Raw genomic sequence first — 20561 nt, 5'->3', positions numbered from 1 at the left:
TTTGGTACCCCTATATCAGCCCTGTCCCTGGAGAGATACCCTCCTGTAGGATTTGGTACCCCTATATCAGCCCTGTCCCTGGAGAGATACCCTCCTGTAGGATTTGGTACCCCTATATCAGCCCTGTCCCTGGAGAGGTACCCTCCTGTAGGATTTGGTACCCCCATATCAGCCCTGTCCCTGGAGAAATACCCTCCTGTAGGATTTGGTACCCCTATATCAGCCCTGTCCCTGGAGAGATACCCTCCTGTAGGATTTGGTACCCCTATATCAGCCCTGTCCCTGGAGAGATACCCTCCTGTAGGATTTGGTACCCCTATATCAGCCCTGTCCCTGGAGAGGTACCCTCCTGTAGGATTTGGTACCCCTATATCAGCCCTGTCCCTGGAGAGATACCCTCCTGTAGGATTTGGTACCCCTATATCAGCCCTGTCCCTGGAGAGATACCCTCCTGTAGGATTTGGTACCCCTATATCAGCCCTGTCCCTGGAGAAATACCCTCCTGTAGGATTTGGTACCCCTATATCAGCCCTGTCCCTGGAGAGGTACCCTCCTGTAGGATTTCTCTAACCCCAGTTGTAACTAAGCTGATTCAGCATATCAACCAGCTAAAATACTTGAAATCAGGTGTGCTAGACTAGGCTTGGAGTGCAGAGTGTCTGCTGGTTTCTGGCATTTCCTTTCAATGTGTCCAATTAATACATAAGTACTCACCAGTCTGTGGAGCAGCTGTAGCTAGGGGTCAGTACTCACCAGTCTGTGGAGCAGCTATAGCTAGGGGTCAGTACTCACCAGTCTGTGGAGCAGCTGTAGCTAGGGGTCAGTACTCACCAGTCTGTGGAGCAGCTGTAGCTAGGGGTCAGTACTCACCAGTCTGTGGAGCAGCTGTAGCTAGGGGTCAGTACTCACCAGTCTGTGGAGCAGCTGTAGCTTGGGATCAGTACTCACCAGTCTGTGGAGCAGCTGTAGCTAGGGGTCAGTACTCACCAGTCTGTGCAGCAGCTGTAGCTAGGGGTCAGTACTCACCAGTCTGTGGAGCAGCTGTAGCTAGGGGTCAGTACTCACCAGTCTGTGGAGCAGCTGTAGCTAGGGGTCAGTACTCACCAGTCTGTGGAGCAGCTGTAGCTAGGGGTCAGTACTCACCAGTCTGTGGAGCAGCTGTAGCTAGGGGTCAGTACTCACCAGTCTGTGGAGCAGCTGTAGCTCTATGGAGGAGACGGAGGTGTTGAACTGGGCAGCGTAGGAGCAGGTCTGCTGGCACCTCTTCAGCAGCTCAAACAGAGCAGAGTCCATGCTCAGGGCCTCAGGGGTCCGCATCCGCAGACCCTCAAAGTTCAGTATGGTACTGCACAGGAAAGTCACCTGGGAACAGGAAGAATAAAGTTGAGGAATGTCACCTGGTACTGGGAATAATAAAGTTGAGGAACGTGAACTGGTAGTGGGAATAATAAAGTTTAGATAGATATATATTTAAATAGCTCTCCAGGGCCCGGCTTGAAGAACACACAGTTACTATCTTTAACAGGACCCTGGTCGAAAGATGTGAACTAAACAAAGGTTTTCCATAAGCGCCGTCTGTCGGCTAAATAACACATTGTAAGCCGGCTACTTTTCTACTTCATAAATTAACTAGGCTTCTTTTTATTCAAAAGTTTAAATTCACTAGTCAGACATGTCCGTTTAGCCTTCTCCCGCTAGAATGACCGATATGCATCTCCTAGTGTTGATAGGACAGTCGCCTGTCAGTCACAGAGTGAGCGATGGCAGAGAAACACTGGCGTTTTGTCAATCTGTTCTCTGCCCCGCCTCTCGGTACCGGTGTCATTTTTGTAGACTGTGGTTGGCTGCGCTGAAATTTCTTTTCACGGAGGAGGGAGAGCATGATGCGTCTTCCTTGTCTGGTGTGAATGAATTTACACGTCCCGTTAACGTGCTAACGAAGAGTTGAAATCCACTTATTGTTTTGCAGCATTTCATTAGGCTCCCCCCATTAGCTGCTCTTCCTGGGCTCCACACAAAACATGAAATAATACACAACATTAAATAGACAAGAACAGCTCAAGCACAAAACACTTAAACATTTAAAAAATGGTACATAACCTACATATCAATACACACAACAAATATCTAGGTCAAATAGGGGAGAGGCGGTGAGGTGTTGCTTCATCTGGGGTTTTTTAAACCACATTCCTTACAGCTTAGGGAATGATTTCTACCAAATATAAAGCTCTTGGTTCAGGACCAGTTTATTACTGGTCACCTATTCCTCAACAGACTGCAGCTCCCCTATTCCTCAACAGACTGCAGCTCCCCTATTCCTCAACAGACTGCAGCTCCCCTATTCCTCAACAGACTGCAGCTCCCCTATTCCTCAACAGACTGCAGCTCCCCTATTCCTCAACAGACTGCAGCTCCCCTATTCCTAAACAGACTGCAGCTCCCCTATTCCTAAACAGACTGCAGCTCCCCTATTCCTCAACAGACTGCAGCTCCCCTATTCCTCAACAGACTGCAGCTCCCCTATTCCTCAACAGACTGCAGCTCCCCTATTCCTCAACAGACTGCAGCTCCCCTATTCCTCAACAGACTGCAGCTCCCCTATTCCTCAACAGACTGCAGCTCCCCTATTCCTCAACAGACTGCAGCTCCCCTATTCCTCAACAGACTGCAGCTCCCCTATTCCTAAACAGACTGCAGCTCCCCTATTCCTCAACAGACTGCAGCTCCTTAAGGGTTTCAGTGACTTCATTAGATGTGGTGGCTGACATGTAGATGGTTGAATCATCAGCATACATGGACACACAGGCTTTGTTTAATGGGCACATTCATTCATTCATTCTCTTGTGTGTTTCATAAGACTATACAACCAGGGTGTTGGGTAACAGGCTTTGTATTGTGCTTTGATTGACGACCAAACCAGCAAGCGGACTAGTTTATAAAAAGGTGTCTGACTGACTGAATAATTCCAGCCTATACATCCCTTTCCTATTCATAAATCACACAACGTAGTTCTATGTTCATGGTATCGCGTCGGGACACGTAAACCAAAATACCTGGCTTGTATTCAACTAGGATTTGAAGCCCATGTCGAGACTTGCCAGTGACCCGTCAGTGTAGACTTGTGATGGGTTGTTCAAAACAAACAGCTCTATTTGAACGGATGTTTTATGTGAACCGAATCGCTGAGAGAGCTGTTCATTTACTCCCTAATGTGCATACTGGTAGGCTACTACCGATTTTTTGTGATTCTCTTCAGATCAATTATGAAAACATTCGGTGAAGATGTTGAGTCCTCACTGCAGGAACAATAGGTAGTAGAGCCTTATTCTGGTCCAAAATATGTAAAAAAAAAAAAAAACAGATTGAAGGTTATAAAAGCTAATGTCATGATACTTAAGGATATTGGTCTACTGATTTGATTTAAAGTGTTGACAATGGCGTTATGAACTGCTGCTTTCTGTGAAGTAAAGCCCATGTTTAACACCTGCTTCATTCTTCAATCATACCTGTTGGTCTATTCATGGCCTCCTGACTTTGTATAAAGTGGGAGTGCACAATATTGCAGGGGGTCTGGTGGGTCCTCCCCCTGAATTATTTTTGCATTTTAAAATGTTTTTTTCCCCCCCTGCAATTCTATACTGAACAAAAATATAAATGCAACATGCAACAATTTCAAAATGTTTTAGTGCGTTACAGATCATATAAGGAAATCAGTCAATTTAAATCAATAAATTAGGTCCTAATCTATGAATTTCACATGACTGGGAATACAGATATGCATCGGTCGGTCACAGATACTTTTTTAAACTTTTTTATATTTTTTTAAGGTAGGGGTGTGGATCAGAAAACCAGTCAGTATCTGGTGTGGCCATCATTTAGCTCATGCAGTGCAACATCTCCTTCACAGAGTTGATCAGGCTGTTGATTGTGGCCTGTCCCACTCCTCTTCAATGGCTGTGTGTTGCTGGATATTGGCGGGAATTAGAAAACACTGTCAAACACGTCGATTCAGAGCATGCCAAACATGCTCAATGGGTGACATGTCTGGTGAGTAAGCACGCCATGGAAGAACATTTTCAGCTTGCAGGAATTGTGTACAGATCCTTGCGACATGAGGCTGTGCATTATCGTAATGAAACATGAGATGATGGCGGCAGATGAATGGCACGACAATGGGCCTCAGGATCTCATCACGGTATCTCTGTGCATTCAAATTGCCATCATAAAATGCAATTGTGTTCGTTGGTCCATATCTTATTCCTGCCCACACCATAACCCCACCTCCACCATGGGGCACTCTGCTCACAACGTTGACATCAGCAAACCGCTCACCCACACGACGCCATACACATGGTCTGTGGTTGAGGCCGGTTGGACATACAGCCAAATTCTTTAGAACAACGTTGAGGCAGCTTATGGTAGAGAAATGAACATTAAATTATCTGGCAACATTCCTGCAGTCAGTATGCCAATTGCACACACCCTCAAAACTGGAGACATCTGTGGCATTGTGTTGTGTGACAAAACTACAGCCTTTTATTGTCCCCAGCACAAGGTGCACCTGTGAAATGATCATGCTGTTTAAATCGGCCGCTTGATATTCCACACCTGTCAGGTGGATGGAATATTTTGGCAAAGGATAAACGCTCACTAACAGGGATGGAAACTAATTTGTGCACAAAAGTTGAGAGAAATAAGCTTTTTGTGCGCATGGAACATTTCTGGGATCTTTTCCTTCAGCTCATGAAACAAACTTTACATGTTGCATTTATATTTTTGTTCAGTGTATATTGTTTCTCAATAGGGAATCCATGTTTACTTGACAGAACACAACCTTTTAGGTTTTTGCCACAAACTAAATTGAAAGATTCAGTTTTTGCTACAATAAACTAAATTGAAAGAGAAGACAATTTTTTCTGACTAGATTAATAATCTAGTGCCTTCCCTCAAAGTTCCACCCACAGCGGATTGATTGATAGGTCTGAAACTCTGAATCAAACATCCTGCCCCCTCCCCTGATAATCCCACCCACAGAGACGTAAACACAGATGGTGAGCAGCGTGGGAGGTGTACCTGGCTGGTACGCTGGCTCTCCAGGGCCACTAGGGCGCGGCGCTCTGCGATGGTCAGATCAAAGTCCTGGAGCACCGGGGCCAGGGCAGGGTTGGCCCCTCCAGCCCACTTCAGCCGCTGCTCTATACTGCCCTCTAGTGATGCCAGCTTCTCCTGCAGGGGGGAGAGGACAGATCCAATAAAAAAATAAAAAAACAGCTACACAGCCATTAACTTTTCAGTGACGGGGGCAGTATTCGGAAATTCAGATGAATGACGTGCCCAAATTAAACTGCCTGCTACTCGGCCCCAGAAGGTAGGATATGCATATTATTAGTAGGTTTGGATAGAAAACACTCTGAAGTTTCTAAAACTGTTTGAATGATGTCTGTGAGTATAACAGAACTCATATGGCAGGCAAAAACCTGAGAAAAAAATCCAACCAGGAAGTGGTTTATAGTTTTTCAAGTGATTGCCTATCCAAACTACAGTGTCTGTGGGGTCATTTTGCACTTCCTAAGGCTTCCACTAGATGTCAACAGTCATTAGAACCTTGTTTCATGCTTCTACTGTTACTGGGGAGAGAATAAGAGCTGTCTCAAGCCTGAGACCAACGAGTTGTTTACTGCGCAGTCACGCAGGTGCGCCGTTCCTTCTTTTTCCTCTGTAATGAATACGCTATTGTCCGGTTGGAATATTATCGAAGATTTATGTTAAAAAGACCCTAAGGATTGATTGTAAACATCGTTTGACATGTTTCTACGAACGGTACTGGAACTTTTTGACTTTTCGTCTCGGGTTTTGGGCTTGTGCATTATGCCTTTGGAATAGTGATCTGAACGCGCGAACAAAACGAAGGTATTTGGACATAAATATGGAGTTTATCGAACAAAACGAACATTTCTTGTGGAAGTGGGAGTCCTGGGAGTGCATTCCGACGAAGATCAGCAAAGGTAAGTGAAGATTTATAATACTACTTCTGAGTTTTGTTGACTCCAGAACTTGGCAGGTAACTGTATAGCTTGCTTTGATGGCTGAGCTCTGTACTCAGAATATTGAACAATGTGCTTTCGCCGTAAAGCTATTTTGGAATCTGACACAGCGGTTGCATTAAGGAGAAGTGCATCTATAATTCTTTCAATAACTGTTGTAAATTTTATCAACGTTTATGATGAGTATTTTTGTAAATTGATGTGCACATTCACCAGAAGTTTTAGGAGGCAAAACATTTCTGAACATCACGCGCCAATGTAAAATGGGGTTTTTGGATATAAATATGAACTTTATTGAACAAAACATACATGTATTGTGTAACATTGAGTCCTGGGAATGTCATCTGATGAAGATCAAAGGTTAGTGATTCAATTTAGCTGCATTTCTGGTTTTTGTGATGCCTCTCCTTGCTTGGAAAATGGCTGTGTGGTTTTTCTTGTCTCGGTGCTGTCCTAACATGTTATGCTTTCGCCGTAAAGCCTTTTTGAAATCGGACAATGTGGTTGGAATAACGAGAAGTGTATCTTTAAAATGGGATATAATAGTTGTATGTTTGAGAAATTTGAATTATGAGATTTTTGTTGTTTTGAATTTGCCGCCCTGCTATTTCACTGGCTGTTGACTAGTGTGTCCAGCGGGTGGGACGCTAGCATCCCACATGTCCCAGAGAGGTTAAAGGACTCAGACCAGAGAGAGAAAGAGAGCATTTTATTTACAGGAGTAGCTAAGAGTAACGGTCTAGTTAGCTATCAAGGTTGACGGATTGGTCAGCAGGTATCCTAGTGGTTAGAGCGTTGGGCCAGTAACTGAAAAGGTAGCTAGATCGAATCCCCGAGCTGAAAAGGTAATAATCTGTCATTCTGCCCCTGAACAAGGCAGTTAAACTACTGTTCCTAGGCTGTCATTGTAAGTAAGAATTTGTTCTTAGCCGACTTGCCTAGTTAAATAAAGGTTAAATAAAAAATAAAAATAACAATTGGTGATGACTGTACTGACCTGTACAGCAGCGATGGCTGCCTCGTCCTGGCTGAGTTTGTAAATCTTCTTCTTCATACTACTGAGGATGATGGAGCGAGGAGGAGGGCTCACACTTATAGGCTGGGTCCTAGGGCCGAGCACGTCCTCATGCTGCCACTGGAATACAGAGAGAGGACAGGGTTGAAGGGATAATCCGCCCCAAAACACTACTTCCTATGATTAACAGTGTTAAACAGTGTTAAATAACACTAATATGTGAAAACAATATTTTTGTGAACGAATATTTAATTTTTGTCGTTATAACAAGGTTGGTAGCAACATGTGAAAATCGATGTGGAAATTTGTTGCAGCTCAAGTCGACTACAAAACCCACAGTGCAATACTGTCTCTGGGTTGGCTAGCTAGCAAACGTAGCTACACAGAATAAGACCAAAGTCAATATCAGCATGTGAAGTAGATAGCTAGATGTAAAAACTAAACGTGCAACTCTGCTACCCAGAGAGAGGCAACAAGGACCCTTTCCTCAGACACACAGGGGAGCATTACGAGATGGTACTTGGAGAAACAGAGTTGAATAATTTGGTACACTGTAGATTGAGCACATGTAAGTGAAATATATACATTGTCATGACCATATAAACTTGATATATACTTGTTCTAGAACAAGTATGACCGTACTATCTACTGGCTGATACAGCCATTTGGAGTGAAGGTAATGGTATTAAAACAGCTAATAAATGTGATAGGGGATGTCACACCATCTCCTGTGACAGAACCATGTACTCTACATGACCAAAAGTATGTGGACACCTGGTCGTCAAACATCTCATTACAAAATCATGGGCATTAATATGGAGTTGGTCCCCTCTTTGCTGCTATAACAGCCTCCACTCTTCTGGGAAGGCTTTCCACTAGATGTTGGAACATTGCTGCAGGGACTTGCTTCTATTCAGCCACAAGAGCATTAGTGAGGTTGGGCACTGATGTTGGGTGATTAGGCCTGGCTCGCAGTCGGCGTTCCAATTCATCCGAGAGGTGTTCGGTGGGGTTGAGGTCAGGGCTCTGTGCAGGCCAGTCAATATCTTCCAGACTGAGCTCGACAAACCATTTCTGCATGGACCTGGCTTTGTGTACGGGGAAATTGTCATGCTGAAACAGGGAAGGGCCTTCCCCAAACTGTTGCCACAAAGTTGGAAGCACAGAATCGTCTAGAATGTCATTGTATGCTGTAGCGTTAAGATTTCCCTTCACTGGAACTAAGGGGCCTAGACCGAACCATGAAAAATAGACCCAGATCATTATTCCTCCTCCACCAAACTTTACAGTTGGCACTACGCATTGGGGCAGGTAGTGTTCTCCTGGCATCCGCCAAACCCATATTTGTCCGTTGGACTGACAGATGGTGAAGCATGATTCATCACTCCAGAGTCCAGTGGCGGCGAGCTTTACACCACTCCAGCCGACGCTTGACATTGAGCATGGTGATCTTAGGCTTGTGTGCGGCTGCTCGGCCATGGAAACCCATTTCATGAAGCTCCCGACGAACAGTTCTGTGCGGACGTTGCTTCCAGAGGCAGTTTGGAACTCAGCAGTGAGTGTTGCAACCAAGGACAGATGATTCTTAAGAGCTCCGAGCTTCAGAACTCTGAGGTCCTGTTCAGCTTGTGTGGCCTACCACTTCACGGCTGAGCCGTTGTTGCTCCTAAATGTTTCCACTTCACAATAACAGCACTTACAGTTAACCGGGGCAGCTCTAGCAGGGTAGAAATTTGTCAAACTGACTTGTTGGAAAGGCGGCATCCTATGACGGTGCCACGTTGAAAGTCACTGAGCTCTCCAGTACAGGCCATTCTACTGCCAATGTTTGTCTATGGAGATTGCATAGCTGTGTGCTCGATTTTATACACCTGTCAGCAACAGGGTGTGGCTTAAATAGCCGAATCCACACATTTTAATGGGTGTCCATATACTCTTGTATATATAGTGTAGCTATGACGCGCTCCTACACGATTTCTTGATTTCTCAGACACCTTAGTAGTTAAATCATGTTATTTAACCCACTGATACAACACAGGCTTTTACCAAATTGACATGAGTTTCATGATGTTTATTTCTGGGAGTGGATTATCCTTTTAACACACACACACACACACACACACACACACACACACACACACACACACACACACACACACACACACACACACACACACACACACACACACACACAGGGTCCTAGGACATATCACGTCTTCACGCTGCTACTGGGATACACAGAGATAGGCCAGGGTTAACCCACACACCCCCTCCTCTCACCTGGAACATGGTGATGTGTAGCTGGGTGCGTTGCAGGGAGACCTTGGCAGCGTCCAGGCTGGACTCCAAGCGTCTGAGCAGGTCCAGTTTCTTCCAGGCCGTGTCGTAGGAGGATGCCAGCACCGTACCTCTGTTCAGTAGCAGCTGAGACAGACGGCCTGCGCCCAGACCCTGCACCACCGTCTGCTTACACAGCTCATCTAACGACACCTGGACGATTAACAGTTACACATTTTACTTCATCAGGACAGAACAGAAAATGTATGAAGACAATATAACATTTTGATCAATCAAGTACATAACATTCCACGGCCTCCTTCCTACCTTGCCGTCAGCTCCAAAGTCCTTGGCGTCCACCTGTGCTGTCAGGTCCAGGCCCAGGGCAGACAGGGTGCTGCAGAGAGCCAGGCCCAGGGTCTGGGTGGGAAGACCAATCAGCATCTGACGGACAAACTCTGCTGTGAACGCCTTGATGGGCCGGGTCATCTGCTCCTCGCTCACTACCACCGCCGCAGCCCCCCGGAACAGGGGCTTCCCTGGTAGACCTACACCCCCCAGACCCACTACTGGGCCGTTGGAGGGAGGAGGGTCGTCAGCCGCTGGGGGGCACGTACCTGGGGAGGGAGAGAGAGAGAGGGGGTCAAAGTCACTGTATACAATGTCTGAGATAATGTTTCATAGGGCTGGGAATTGCCAGGGACCTCGTGATACAATACATTCATGATACATATTTAGATTCCTACGATTCTATATGGATTGCTATTCCATAGTGATTTTATTGTGATTCGATGTTCCAAACATACTGCTCACTATGAGTCTGCTGCAGAGAGACGAGAGAGAGCCGTGAGAAAACACGTTTAGGTCAGCCATGGACGTAGGTGCTCAAAACCAACTGGCTCCATTTAGACAGTTGGAGAACAAGCTGAGGGAAAATCCTGGAGTTGTGAAGCAGGAACAGACAACTAGCGATCGTCAAAACGGTACGATATATTGTCAATAATAATATCCTGATAAGTATCTGTACGGATTTCAACCGTTTCTCTAGTTGAAAGAAATGTAAAAAACAGAGTGGATGAAACGTTGTTTCCTAAGACCCCCTTTCTTCCTCTGACACAAAGTAGCTCTCAGATAGCATCTTTACGGTGTTGACCTCTACTGCTGTTCTACAGCTGAGTGACAGCACAACTTTCATTACATTTCAAATGTCTTTATTCTTTTCTAACTCAAGTTAATGTAATGAAATAAATATTTACGGTTTTAACTTTTTATTTCACTTTTGTTTATCATCTACTTCACTTGCTTTGGCAATGTAAACATATGTTTCCCATGCCAATAAAGCCCCTTAAATTGAAAATACATTTTGACAGAGACTATAAAGCCATCAGTGTTCTAACCAGAGAGTGTCTGAGCGAAGGATCCACACAGCCTGAAAAACTCCCTGATGGTTTGGAGTCTCTTGAGGAAGAAGATCTCCTCCAGAACATGTCTGTGAGGACCGCTGTGGAAGAAATGGACCTGGGCCGCCCTCGCCTCACGCATCACATCCACCTTCCGCCACGCCGGCGGCACCTCCATGGAAATCATCTAGAGAGGAGAGGGAATAACAGACAGGAGAGGAGAGGAAATAACATAATTGAAAGACAGGAGAGTGAGAAGAAAGGAATAGCCCGAGAGAAAAGTGACAAAGAAATGGAATGTGGAGTGAAGAGGAATAACAAGACAGGGACGAGAGAGAAAGATGAGTTTAAGATGAAAGAGTGATTGAGCGAAAGAGACAGAGGAAAGAGCTTGAGGAAACGAGAGGGTGAGAGAGGGGAAAGAGCTTGAGGAAACGAGAGGGTGAGAGAGGGGAAAGAGCTTGAGGAAACGAGAGGGTGAGAGAGGGGAAAGAGCTTGAGGAAACGAGAGGGTGAGAGAGGGGAAAGAGCTTGAGGAAACGAGAGGGTGAGAGAGGGGAAAGAGCTTGAGGAAACGAGAGGGTGAGAGAGGGGAAAGAGCTTGAGGAAACGAGAGGGTGAGAGAGGGGAAAGAGCTTGAGGAAACGAGAGGGTGAGAGAGGGGAAAGAGCTTGAGGAAACGAGAGGGTGAGAGAGGGGAAAGAGCTTGAGGAAACGAGAGGGTGAGAGAGGGGAAAGAGCTTGAGGAAACGAGAGGGTGAGAGAGGGGAAAGAGCTTGAGGAAACGAGAGGGTGAGAGAGGGGAAAGAGCTTGAGGAAACGAGAGGGTGAGAGAGGGGAAAGAGCTTGAGGAAACGAGAGGGTGAGAGAGGGGAAAGAGCTTGAGGAAACGAGAGGGTGAGAGAGGGGAAAGAGCTTGAGGAAACGAGAGGGTGAGAGAGGGGAAAGAGCTTGAGGAAACTGAGGAGGGGGTGAGAGAGGGTGAGAGAGGGGAAAGAGCTTGAGGAAACGAGAGGGTGAGAGAGGGGAAAGAGCTTGAGGAAACGAGAGGGTGAGAGAGGGGAAAGAGCTTGAGGAAACGAGAGGGTGAGAGAGGGGAAAGAGCTTGAGGAAACGAGAGGGTGAGAGAGGGGAAAGAGCTTGAGGAAACGAGAGGGTGAGAGAGGGGAAAGAGCTTGAGGAAACGAGAGGGTGAGAGAGGGGAAAGAGCTTGAGGAAACGAGAGGGTGAGAGAGGGGAAAGAGCTTGAGGAAACGAGAGGGTGAGAGAGGGGAAAGAGCTTGAGGAAACGAGAGGGTGAGAGAGGGGAAAGAGCTTGAGGAAGCGAGAGGGTGAGAGAGGGGAAAGAGCTTGAGGAAACGAGAGGGTGAGAGAGGGGAAAGAGCTTGAGGAAACGAGAGGGTGAGAGAGGGGAAAGAGCTTGAGGAAACGAGAGGGTGAGAGAGGGGAAAGAGCTTGAGGAAACGAGAGGGTGAGAGAGGGGAAAGAGCTTGAGGAAACGAGAGGGTGAGAGAGGGGAAAGAGCTTGAGGAAACGAGAGGGTGAGAGAGGGGAAAGAGCTTGAGGAAACGAGAGGGTGAGAGAGGGGAAAGAGCTTGAGGAAGCGAGAGGGTGAGAGAGGGGAAAGAGCTTGAGGAAACGAGAGGGTGAGAGAGGGGAAAGAGCTTGAGGAAACGAGAGAGTGAGAGAGGGGAAAGAGCTTGAGGAAACGAGAGGGTGAGAGAGGGGAAAGAGCTTGAGGAAACGAGAGGGTGAGAGAGGGGAAAGAGCTTGAGGAAACGAGAGGGTGAGAGAGGGGAAAGAGCTTGAGGAAACGAGAGGGTGAGAGAGGGGAAAGAGCTTGAGGAAGCGAGAGGGTGAGAGAGGGGAAAGAGCTTGAGGAAACGAGAGGGTGAGAGAGGGGAAAGAGCTTGAGGAAACGAGAGGGTGAGAGAGGGGAAAGAGCTTGAGGAAACGAGAGGGTGAGAGAGGGGAAAGAGCTTGAGGAAGCGAGAGAGTGAGAGAGGGGAAAGAGCTTGAGGAAACGAGAGGGTGAGAGAGGGGAAAGAGCTTGAGGAAACGAGAGGGTGAGAGAGGGGAAAGAGCTTGAGGAAACGAGAGGGTGAGAGAGGGGAAAGAGCTTGAGGAAGCGAGAGGGTGAGAGAGGGGAAAGAGCTTGAGGAAACGAGAGGGTGAGAGAGGGGAAAGAGCTTGAGGAAACGAGAGGGTGAGAGAGGGGAAAGAGCTTGAGGAAACGAGAGGGTGAGAGAGGGGAAAGAGCTTGGGAAACGAGAGGGTGAGAGAGGGGAAAGAGCTTGAGGAAACGAGAGGGTGAGAGAGGGGAAAGAGCTTGAGGAAACGAGAGGGTGAGAGAGGGGAAAGAGCTTGGGAAAGAGGAAGGACATTGAGGAAGTAGGTGTGCTACCTTCTCTGTGAGCTGCCCGAAGGCGGTCTCTAGCTGAGCAAACATGCCATCGAAGGCCACCAGCAGCATCTGACCGGCGGACATCTTAGGAGAGTCCTGTCCCACTGCGTCCATACTGCCCCCTGGAGGCTGCATCAGCTGGGAGTACTGGGCCCTCAACATCCTGCAATATCATCACATATAACATAACCAATTAACACTAACCCTACTGCCTGTCTGTTCCCCTGTTCTAACCTGGTGATGTGGAGACACTGTGTTCCCCTGTTCTAACCTGGTGATGTGGAGACACTGTGTTCCCCTGTTCTAACCTGGTGATGTGGAGACACTGTGTTCCCCTGTTCTAACCTGGTGATGTGGAGACACTGTGTTCCCCTGTTCTAACCTGGTGATGTGGAGACACTGTGTTCCCCTGTTCTAACCTGGTGATGTGGAGACACTGTGTTCCCCTGTTCTAACCTGGTGATGTGGAGACACTGTGTTCCCCTGTTCTAACCTGGTGATGTGGAGACACTGTGTTCCCCTGTTCTAACCTGGTGATGTGGAGACACTGTGTTCCCCTGTTCTAACCTGGTGATGTGGAGACACTGTGTTCCCCTGTTCTAACCTGGTGATGTGGAGACACTGTGTTCCCCTGTTCTAACCTGGTGATGTGGAGACACTGTGTTCCCCTGTTCTAACCTGGTGATGTGGAGACACTGTGTGTCCGCCTCGTGCTCCAGGCCCATGGCGGCGCTGCGGAGGTGTGTGTGCAGGGCGTCGGCCAGCCCCTGCAGGGAGACCCCGTCTGCACACTGCTCCACTAAGAGGTCCAGCTCAGACAGCATGGTCTCCAGGGTGGCCTCGCCCTTCAACATGCAGCGTAGAGCCTCCGGGAAGATGATCTGACGGAAGTTAGTGTTCAGCTCCTGGAGGAAGGAAGGAAGGAAGGAGAGATCAGCCAGAAAGACAAGTGGACCAGTAAAGGTGGACAACACCATTCTGATAACATTAGTGAGGGGTTCTGTTACACTTCCCAAGTTGGAGACCCACTTTCACCAGAACGCAACACTTCAAAATGTAGCTAGCTGTCTTCTACATATTGTCCTCTAACCCAGGGTTTCCCAAACTCTGTCCCGGGGCCCCCTCTGTGTAAACCTTTACAGGTTCCCCCCTAGCACTACACAGCCCATTCAAATAATCACAGCTTGATAAGTTGGTCATTTGAGTCAGTTGTGTAGTGCTAGGGGAGGGGGGGGTCTAGATAGATATGTCTAGATGGTATATTAGGTTTCAACATGTCCTGTATGTCTAGATGGTATATTAGGTTTCAACATGTCCTGTATGTCTAGATGGTATATTAGGTTTCAACATGTCCTGTATGTCTAGAGGGTATATTAGGTTTCAACATGTCTAGATGGTATATTAGGTTTCAACATGACTAGATGGTATATTAGGTTTCAACATGTCTAGATGGTATATTAGGTTTCAACATGTCTAGATGGTATATTAGGTTTCAACATGTCTAGATGGTATATTAGGTTTCAACATGTCCTGTATGTCTAGATGGTATATTAGGTTTCAACATGTCCTGTATGTCTAGATGGTATATTAGGTTTCAACATGTCCTGTATGTCTAGATGGTATATTAGGTTTCAACATGTCCTGTATGTCTAGAGGGTATATTAGGTTTCAACATGTCTAGATGGTATATTAGGTTTCAACATGTCTAGATGGTATATTAGGTTTCAACATGTCTAGATGGTATATTAGGTTTCAACATGTCTAGATGGTATATTAGGTTTCAACATGTCTAGATGGTATATTAGGTTTCAACATGTCTAGATGGTATATTAGGTTTCAACATGTCTAGATGGTATATTAGGTTTCAACATGTCTAGATGGTATATTAGGTTTCAACATGTCTAGATGGTATATTAGGTTTCAACATGTCTAGATGGTATATTAGGTTTCAACATGTCTAGATGGTATATTAGGTTTCAACATGTCCTGTATGTCTAGATGGTATATTAGGTTTCAACATGTCCTGTATGTCTAGATGGTATATTAGGTTTCAACATGTCTAGATGGTATATTAGGTTTCAACATGTCTAGATGGTATATTAGGTTTCAACATGTCCTGTATGTCTAGATGGTATATTAGGTTTCAACATGACTAGATGGTATATTAGGTTTCAACATGTCCTGTATGTCTAGAGGGTATATTAGGTTTCAACATGTCCTGTATGTCTAGAGGGTATATTAGGTTTCAACATGTCCTGTATGTCTAGAGGGTATATTAGGTTTCAACATGTCTAGAGGGTATATTAGGTTTCAACATGTCTAGATGGTATATTAGGTTTCAACATGTCTAGATGGTATATTAGGTTTCAACATGTCTAGATGGTATATTAGGTTTCAACATGTCCTGTATGTCTAGATGGTATATTAGGTTTCAACATGACTGGATGGTATATTAGGTTTCAACATGTCCTGTATGTCTAGAGGGTATATTAGGTTTCAACATGTCCTGTATGTCTAGAGGGTATATTAGGTTTCAACATGTCTAGATGGTATATTAGGTTTCAACATGTCTAGATGGTATATTAGGTTTCAACATGTCTAGATGGTATATTAGGTTTCAACATGTCTAGATGGTATATTAGGTTTCAACATGTCCTGTATGTCTAGATGGTATATTAGGTTTCAACATGTCCTGTATGTCTAGAGGGTATATTAGGTTTCAACATGTCTAGAGGGTATATTAGGTTTCAACATGTCTAGAGGGTATATTAGGTTTCAACATGTCTAGAGGGTATATTAGGTTTCAACATGTCTAGATGGTATATTAGGTTTCAACATGTCTAGATGGTATATTAGGTTTCAACATGTCTAGATGGTATATTAGGTTTCAACATGTCTAGATGGTATATTAGGTTTCAACATGTCTAGATGGTATATTAGGTTTCAACATGTCTAGATGGTATATTAGGTTTCAACATGTCTAGATGGTATATTAGGTTTCAACATGTCTAGATGGTATATTAGGTTTCAACATGTCTAGATGGTATATTAGGTTTCAACATGTCTAGATGGTATATTAGGTTTCAACATGTCCTGTATGTCTAGATGGTATATTAGGTTTCAACATGTCCTGTATGTCTAGATGGTATATTAGGTTTCAACATGTCCTGTATGTCTAGATGGTATATTAGGTTTCAACATGTCCTGTATGTCTAGATGGTATATTAGGTTTCAACATATCACAAACTGGTTCTGCATATCCGTTATGTGGAGACAGATTTGGACACTTTAAAACTGTGTGTTTTGACATTGGGCATCATTTAACTTGTGTTTTTGGACTATAAACTTTCAACATTAATTTCCAATGATATTGTACTTAAATAAGGTAAAAACTGCTGATTTGAGTCCCAAAATGTGCTGTGATTGATTTATTATGATGATAGACCAGAAATCACCAAGACGTGTTTGTCCTGCGTAACCTTAGCAATCAGGGCTTTCAATTGTTTTATTTATTAAAGACAGACAGACCAGGAAAAGTCAAACTTTATTTCCCCCCTCATTTACTTTTCCTATTGTAAACATGGAGCTAGGATGCATAGCAGGTAATCTGGAGAGAGAAGGAAATGCATTGCTTTACAGGGTGGTCCCTTTCCAAGCATACTAAAACGTGGGTACTTTGGGGACTCTACCTACATCAACTACTATGAATATGACCATAGAGCGTGATTTATGAAAAAGCCAACTGACACTTACTCTTGTGTTACTGACTTGTTGCACCCTCAACAACCACTATGATTATTATTATTTGACCATGCTGGTCATTTATGAACATTTGAACATCTTGGCCATGTGCTGTTATAATCTCCACCCGGCACAGCCAGAAGAGGACTGGCCACCCCTCATAGCCTGGTTCCTCTCTAGGTTTCTTCCTAGGTTTTGGCCTTTCTAGGGAGTTTTTCCTAGCCACCGTGCTTCTACACCTGCATTGCTTGCTGTTTGGGGTTTTAGGCTGGGTTTCTGTACAGCACTGTGTCATCAGCTGATGTAAGAATGGCTTTATAAATACATTTGATGTGATTTATGGACTTCATGGGGGATTCTTATGACATCACCAGCAGGAACATTTGAGTTTGATTTCTAAAAAGACAAGGACTGTAGCTTTCAAATGATGTCACTTTCTATTTGACAATCTTTTTGGGGGGAGGGGGGGGTCCCCCAAACCCGGTACCGGGTCCAAAACAACCAGAGTTAACAGGTTAAATTACGTTTTGAAACCCAACATAAAATGAAAGGAATTTTGTGGGGGGGAGGAGACATTGAGCGAGATTTCTGACCGCTCAACTCCGTCCACATCCTCAGACACACACACACACACACACATCTCCACCCCATTGCACCGTACCTGTAGACAGGTGTAGACGGCGTTGGCCAGGTAGACGGTCTGGGCGGTCTCCTGCGGCGAGGGCAGGTCCAGGTCGTGTGGGAGGAGCTGACACTGCCCCAGCAGCTGGACCAATGAGGTGATATTACCGCTCATGGAACACAGCTCCTCCAGGAACCAGGCTCCGTCACGAGACGTCAACTCTACCAGCTGCCCCCCTGCTGCAGCCGCCGCTCCTTCCATCACCAGGTTACGCCTGAGCGGGACCAGACACAAAGTTATACACACCCACCCTTCTACCCCCCACCACACACCCCTGCCACAAGACGTCAGGGACACTAGTTTCTCCCTCAACCATCAGGTTAGTCTCGTTATCCACACACACACACACACACACACACACACACACACACACACACACACACACACACACACACGTCTATCCCCAGCACACAGCCAGCCAGACAGACCTGGTGAGGGTGCAGAGGGCTGATGAGATGATGGTGGCCAGGCTGAGAGAGCCCTGCTCTGGGTTCTCTAGGAGGAACACACTGATGCAACGCTCGATTTCCTGCAGCTGTTCTTCACACGCGTGGACCGTGGCTCCCTCTGCCTTGACGCGCTCCGCCTGGCGCAGAACACGCGTGTTGGTCTCTGACGCCTGGTGCTGCAAGGCCAGCTCAACGCTGGACAGGAACTGGCACGACGCAAGGGGAGGCTGGGGGGCAAACTGGACCTCATATCTGGAGGGAGGGAAGTTTGGAGAGGAAGGTAGAGCACAGATTGATAAAATAACTGTCCATTTAATGAAAATAATAAAATATTACAGTAGAGAGAAGCAGTAAGAAATACAGAGAAATGGAGCCAGTTAACCCCAGAGGACCCCGACAGAGAGGGAGACGGAGAGAGAGAGAGAGAGCGTGAGAATGAGAAGGAAAGACATGGCGTGAGATGGCAAGAAAGAGAGGAGAAAGCCAGCATGTGTCCACTCCAACTCACTGTCTGGAAATCTGCTGGCAGTGCTCAACAGTCATGTCACAGAGCAGCTCTTCCAGCCACTGTTTCCAGAGGTGGGCCCTGTGGCGCAGCAGAACGGCCCGCGGGTACAGCAGGGCCACAGTGGCATAGCTGTGCAGCTGCTCCAGACAGCCTCGCAGGGCCCCACGGCGCTGCTGCAGCAGGGAGCCCAACTCAGCCTCCAGGCCCTCGCACTGGCTGATTAGGTGGGCCTGGCCGGCGTTCTGCAGGAAGGCTGTGGCCGGGACATAGCTGGGAGGGCCTGGGGGAGGGATGAAGAGAGAGAAGGTTAATCAATCAGGTCTATATGACTGCTGATGTCCTGCAGTAGACTGGCTAGCTGGAACCACACAGAACCCCCTCTACCATCTCTACAGACACTAACCCAGGTCTATATGACTGCTGATGTCCTGCAGTAGACTGGCTAGCTGGAACCACACAGAACCCCCTCTACCATCTCTACAGACACTAACCCAGGTCTATATGACTGCTGATGTCCTGCAGTAGACTGGCTAGCTGGAACCACACAGAACCCCCTCTACCATCTCTACAGACACTAACCCAGGTCTATATGACTGCTGATGTCCTGCAGTAGACTGGCTAGCTGGAACCACACAGAACCCCCTCTACCATCTCTACAGACACTAACCCAGGTCTATATGACTGCTGATGTCCTGCAGTAGACTGGCTAGCTGGAACCACACAGAACCCCCTCTACCATCTCTACAGACACTAACCCAGGTCTATATGACTGCTGATGTCCTGCAGTAGACTGGCTAGCTGGAACCACACAGAACCCCCTCTACCATCTCTACAGACACTAACCCAGGTCTATATGACTGCTGATGTCCTGCAGTAGACTGGCTAGCTGTGTGGCCTCCAGGCTGCTGAAGGCTGCTTGGTACTGAGACATCCACTGGTCCAGGTCACCCTGCTTCCCCTGGATCAACTCCTGGACCGTACGCTGACGAGATGCTAGCTGGGTGTGCTCAGAGTACCTGGTGGGGGAGGGGGGAGAGGGGAGGGAGAACAATCACATACAGAGCTCTGTGTACCTACAGAGAGAGAGAGAGGGGGACCATGTTCAAGAACATCTCATCCGTGTTGCATTGTGACCAACTTCCTGATGTACAAATAATAAGAACCCTGGGTCTGAACACCTCCCTCTGCAACTGGATCAAGACTTCCTGATAAGAACCCCTGGGTCTGAACACCTCCCTCTGCAACTGGATCCTGGACTTCCTGATAAGAACCCTGGGTCTGAACACCTCCCTCTGCAACTGGATCCTGGACTTCCTGATAAGAACCCTGGGTCTGAACACCTCCCTCTGCAACTGGATCCTGGACTTCCTGATAAGAACCCTGGGTCTGAACACCTCCCACTGCAACTGGATCCTGGACTTCCTGATAAGAACCCTGGGTCTGAACCACCTCCCTCTGCAACTGGATCCTGGACTTCCTGATAAGAACCCTGGGTCTGAACACCTCCCTCTGCAACTGGATCCTGGACTTCCTGATAAGAACCCTGGGTCTGAACACCTCCCTCTGCAACTGGATCCTGGACTTCCTGACGGGCTGCTCCAGGTGGTGAGGGTAGCCAACAACACATCTGCTACGCTGACCCTCAACCCAGGGGCCTCTCAGGGGTAAGTGCTTAGTCACCTCCTGTACACCCTGTTCACCTACGACTGAGTGGCCGCGCACGACTGCAACACCATCAAGTTTTCTGACGACACGACGGTGGTAGGACTGATCACCAATGATGATGAGACAGCCTATAGGGAGGAGGTCAGAGACAGGGAAGTCTGGTGCCAAGACAACCGCCCCCTCAAAGTCAGCAAGACAGACAAAGGAGCTGATCGTGGACTACAGAAAACATGGGGACGAGCAGCCCCCCATCCACATTGATGGAGCAGGTCGAGACCTTCAAGTGCCTCGGTGTCCACATCACAAGGAATTAGCATGGTCAACACACCAACATAGTCGTGAAGAGGGCGCGACAGCACCTCTTCCCCCTCAGGAG

The 20561-nt window shown here is 46.8% G+C and overlaps 1 protein-coding gene across 1 annotated transcript in view; it reads right to left on the bottom strand.

Moving 5' to 3' along the window:
- Positions 1 to 20561, bottom strand: part of LOC106601970 (SMG1 nonsense mediated mRNA decay associated PI3K related kinase) — a 148989-nt gene that overhangs the window by 16390 nt on the left and 112038 nt on the right. The window contains exons 48-59 of the mRNA XM_082976278.1: positions 19364 to 19536; positions 18521 to 18800; positions 17992 to 18264; positions 17543 to 17777; positions 13819 to 14045; positions 13141 to 13303; positions 10734 to 10923; positions 9664 to 9953; positions 9340 to 9549; positions 7042 to 7179; positions 5074 to 5226; positions 1183 to 1362 (exon numbers count right to left, since the gene is read on the bottom strand). Coding sequence (XP_082832404.1) covers positions 1183 to 1362; positions 5074 to 5226; positions 7042 to 7179; positions 9340 to 9549; positions 9664 to 9953; positions 10734 to 10923; positions 13141 to 13303; positions 13819 to 14045; positions 17543 to 17777; positions 17992 to 18264; positions 18521 to 18800; positions 19364 to 19536 — 2512 coding nt within the window. The remainder of the gene's footprint in view (positions 1 to 1182; positions 1363 to 5073; positions 5227 to 7041; positions 7180 to 9339; positions 9550 to 9663; positions 9954 to 10733; positions 10924 to 13140; positions 13304 to 13818; positions 14046 to 17542; positions 17778 to 17991; positions 18265 to 18520; positions 18801 to 19363; positions 19537 to 20561) is intronic.

This window comes from Salmo salar, chromosome 06, assembly GCF_965601325.2.
Source record: "Salmo salar chromosome 06, fSalSal1, whole genome shotgun sequence".
Classification (NCBI taxonomy): domain Eukaryota; kingdom Metazoa; phylum Chordata; class Actinopteri; order Salmoniformes; family Salmonidae; genus Salmo; species Salmo salar.
This window is presented reverse-complemented; position numbering and strand designations above follow the sequence as displayed.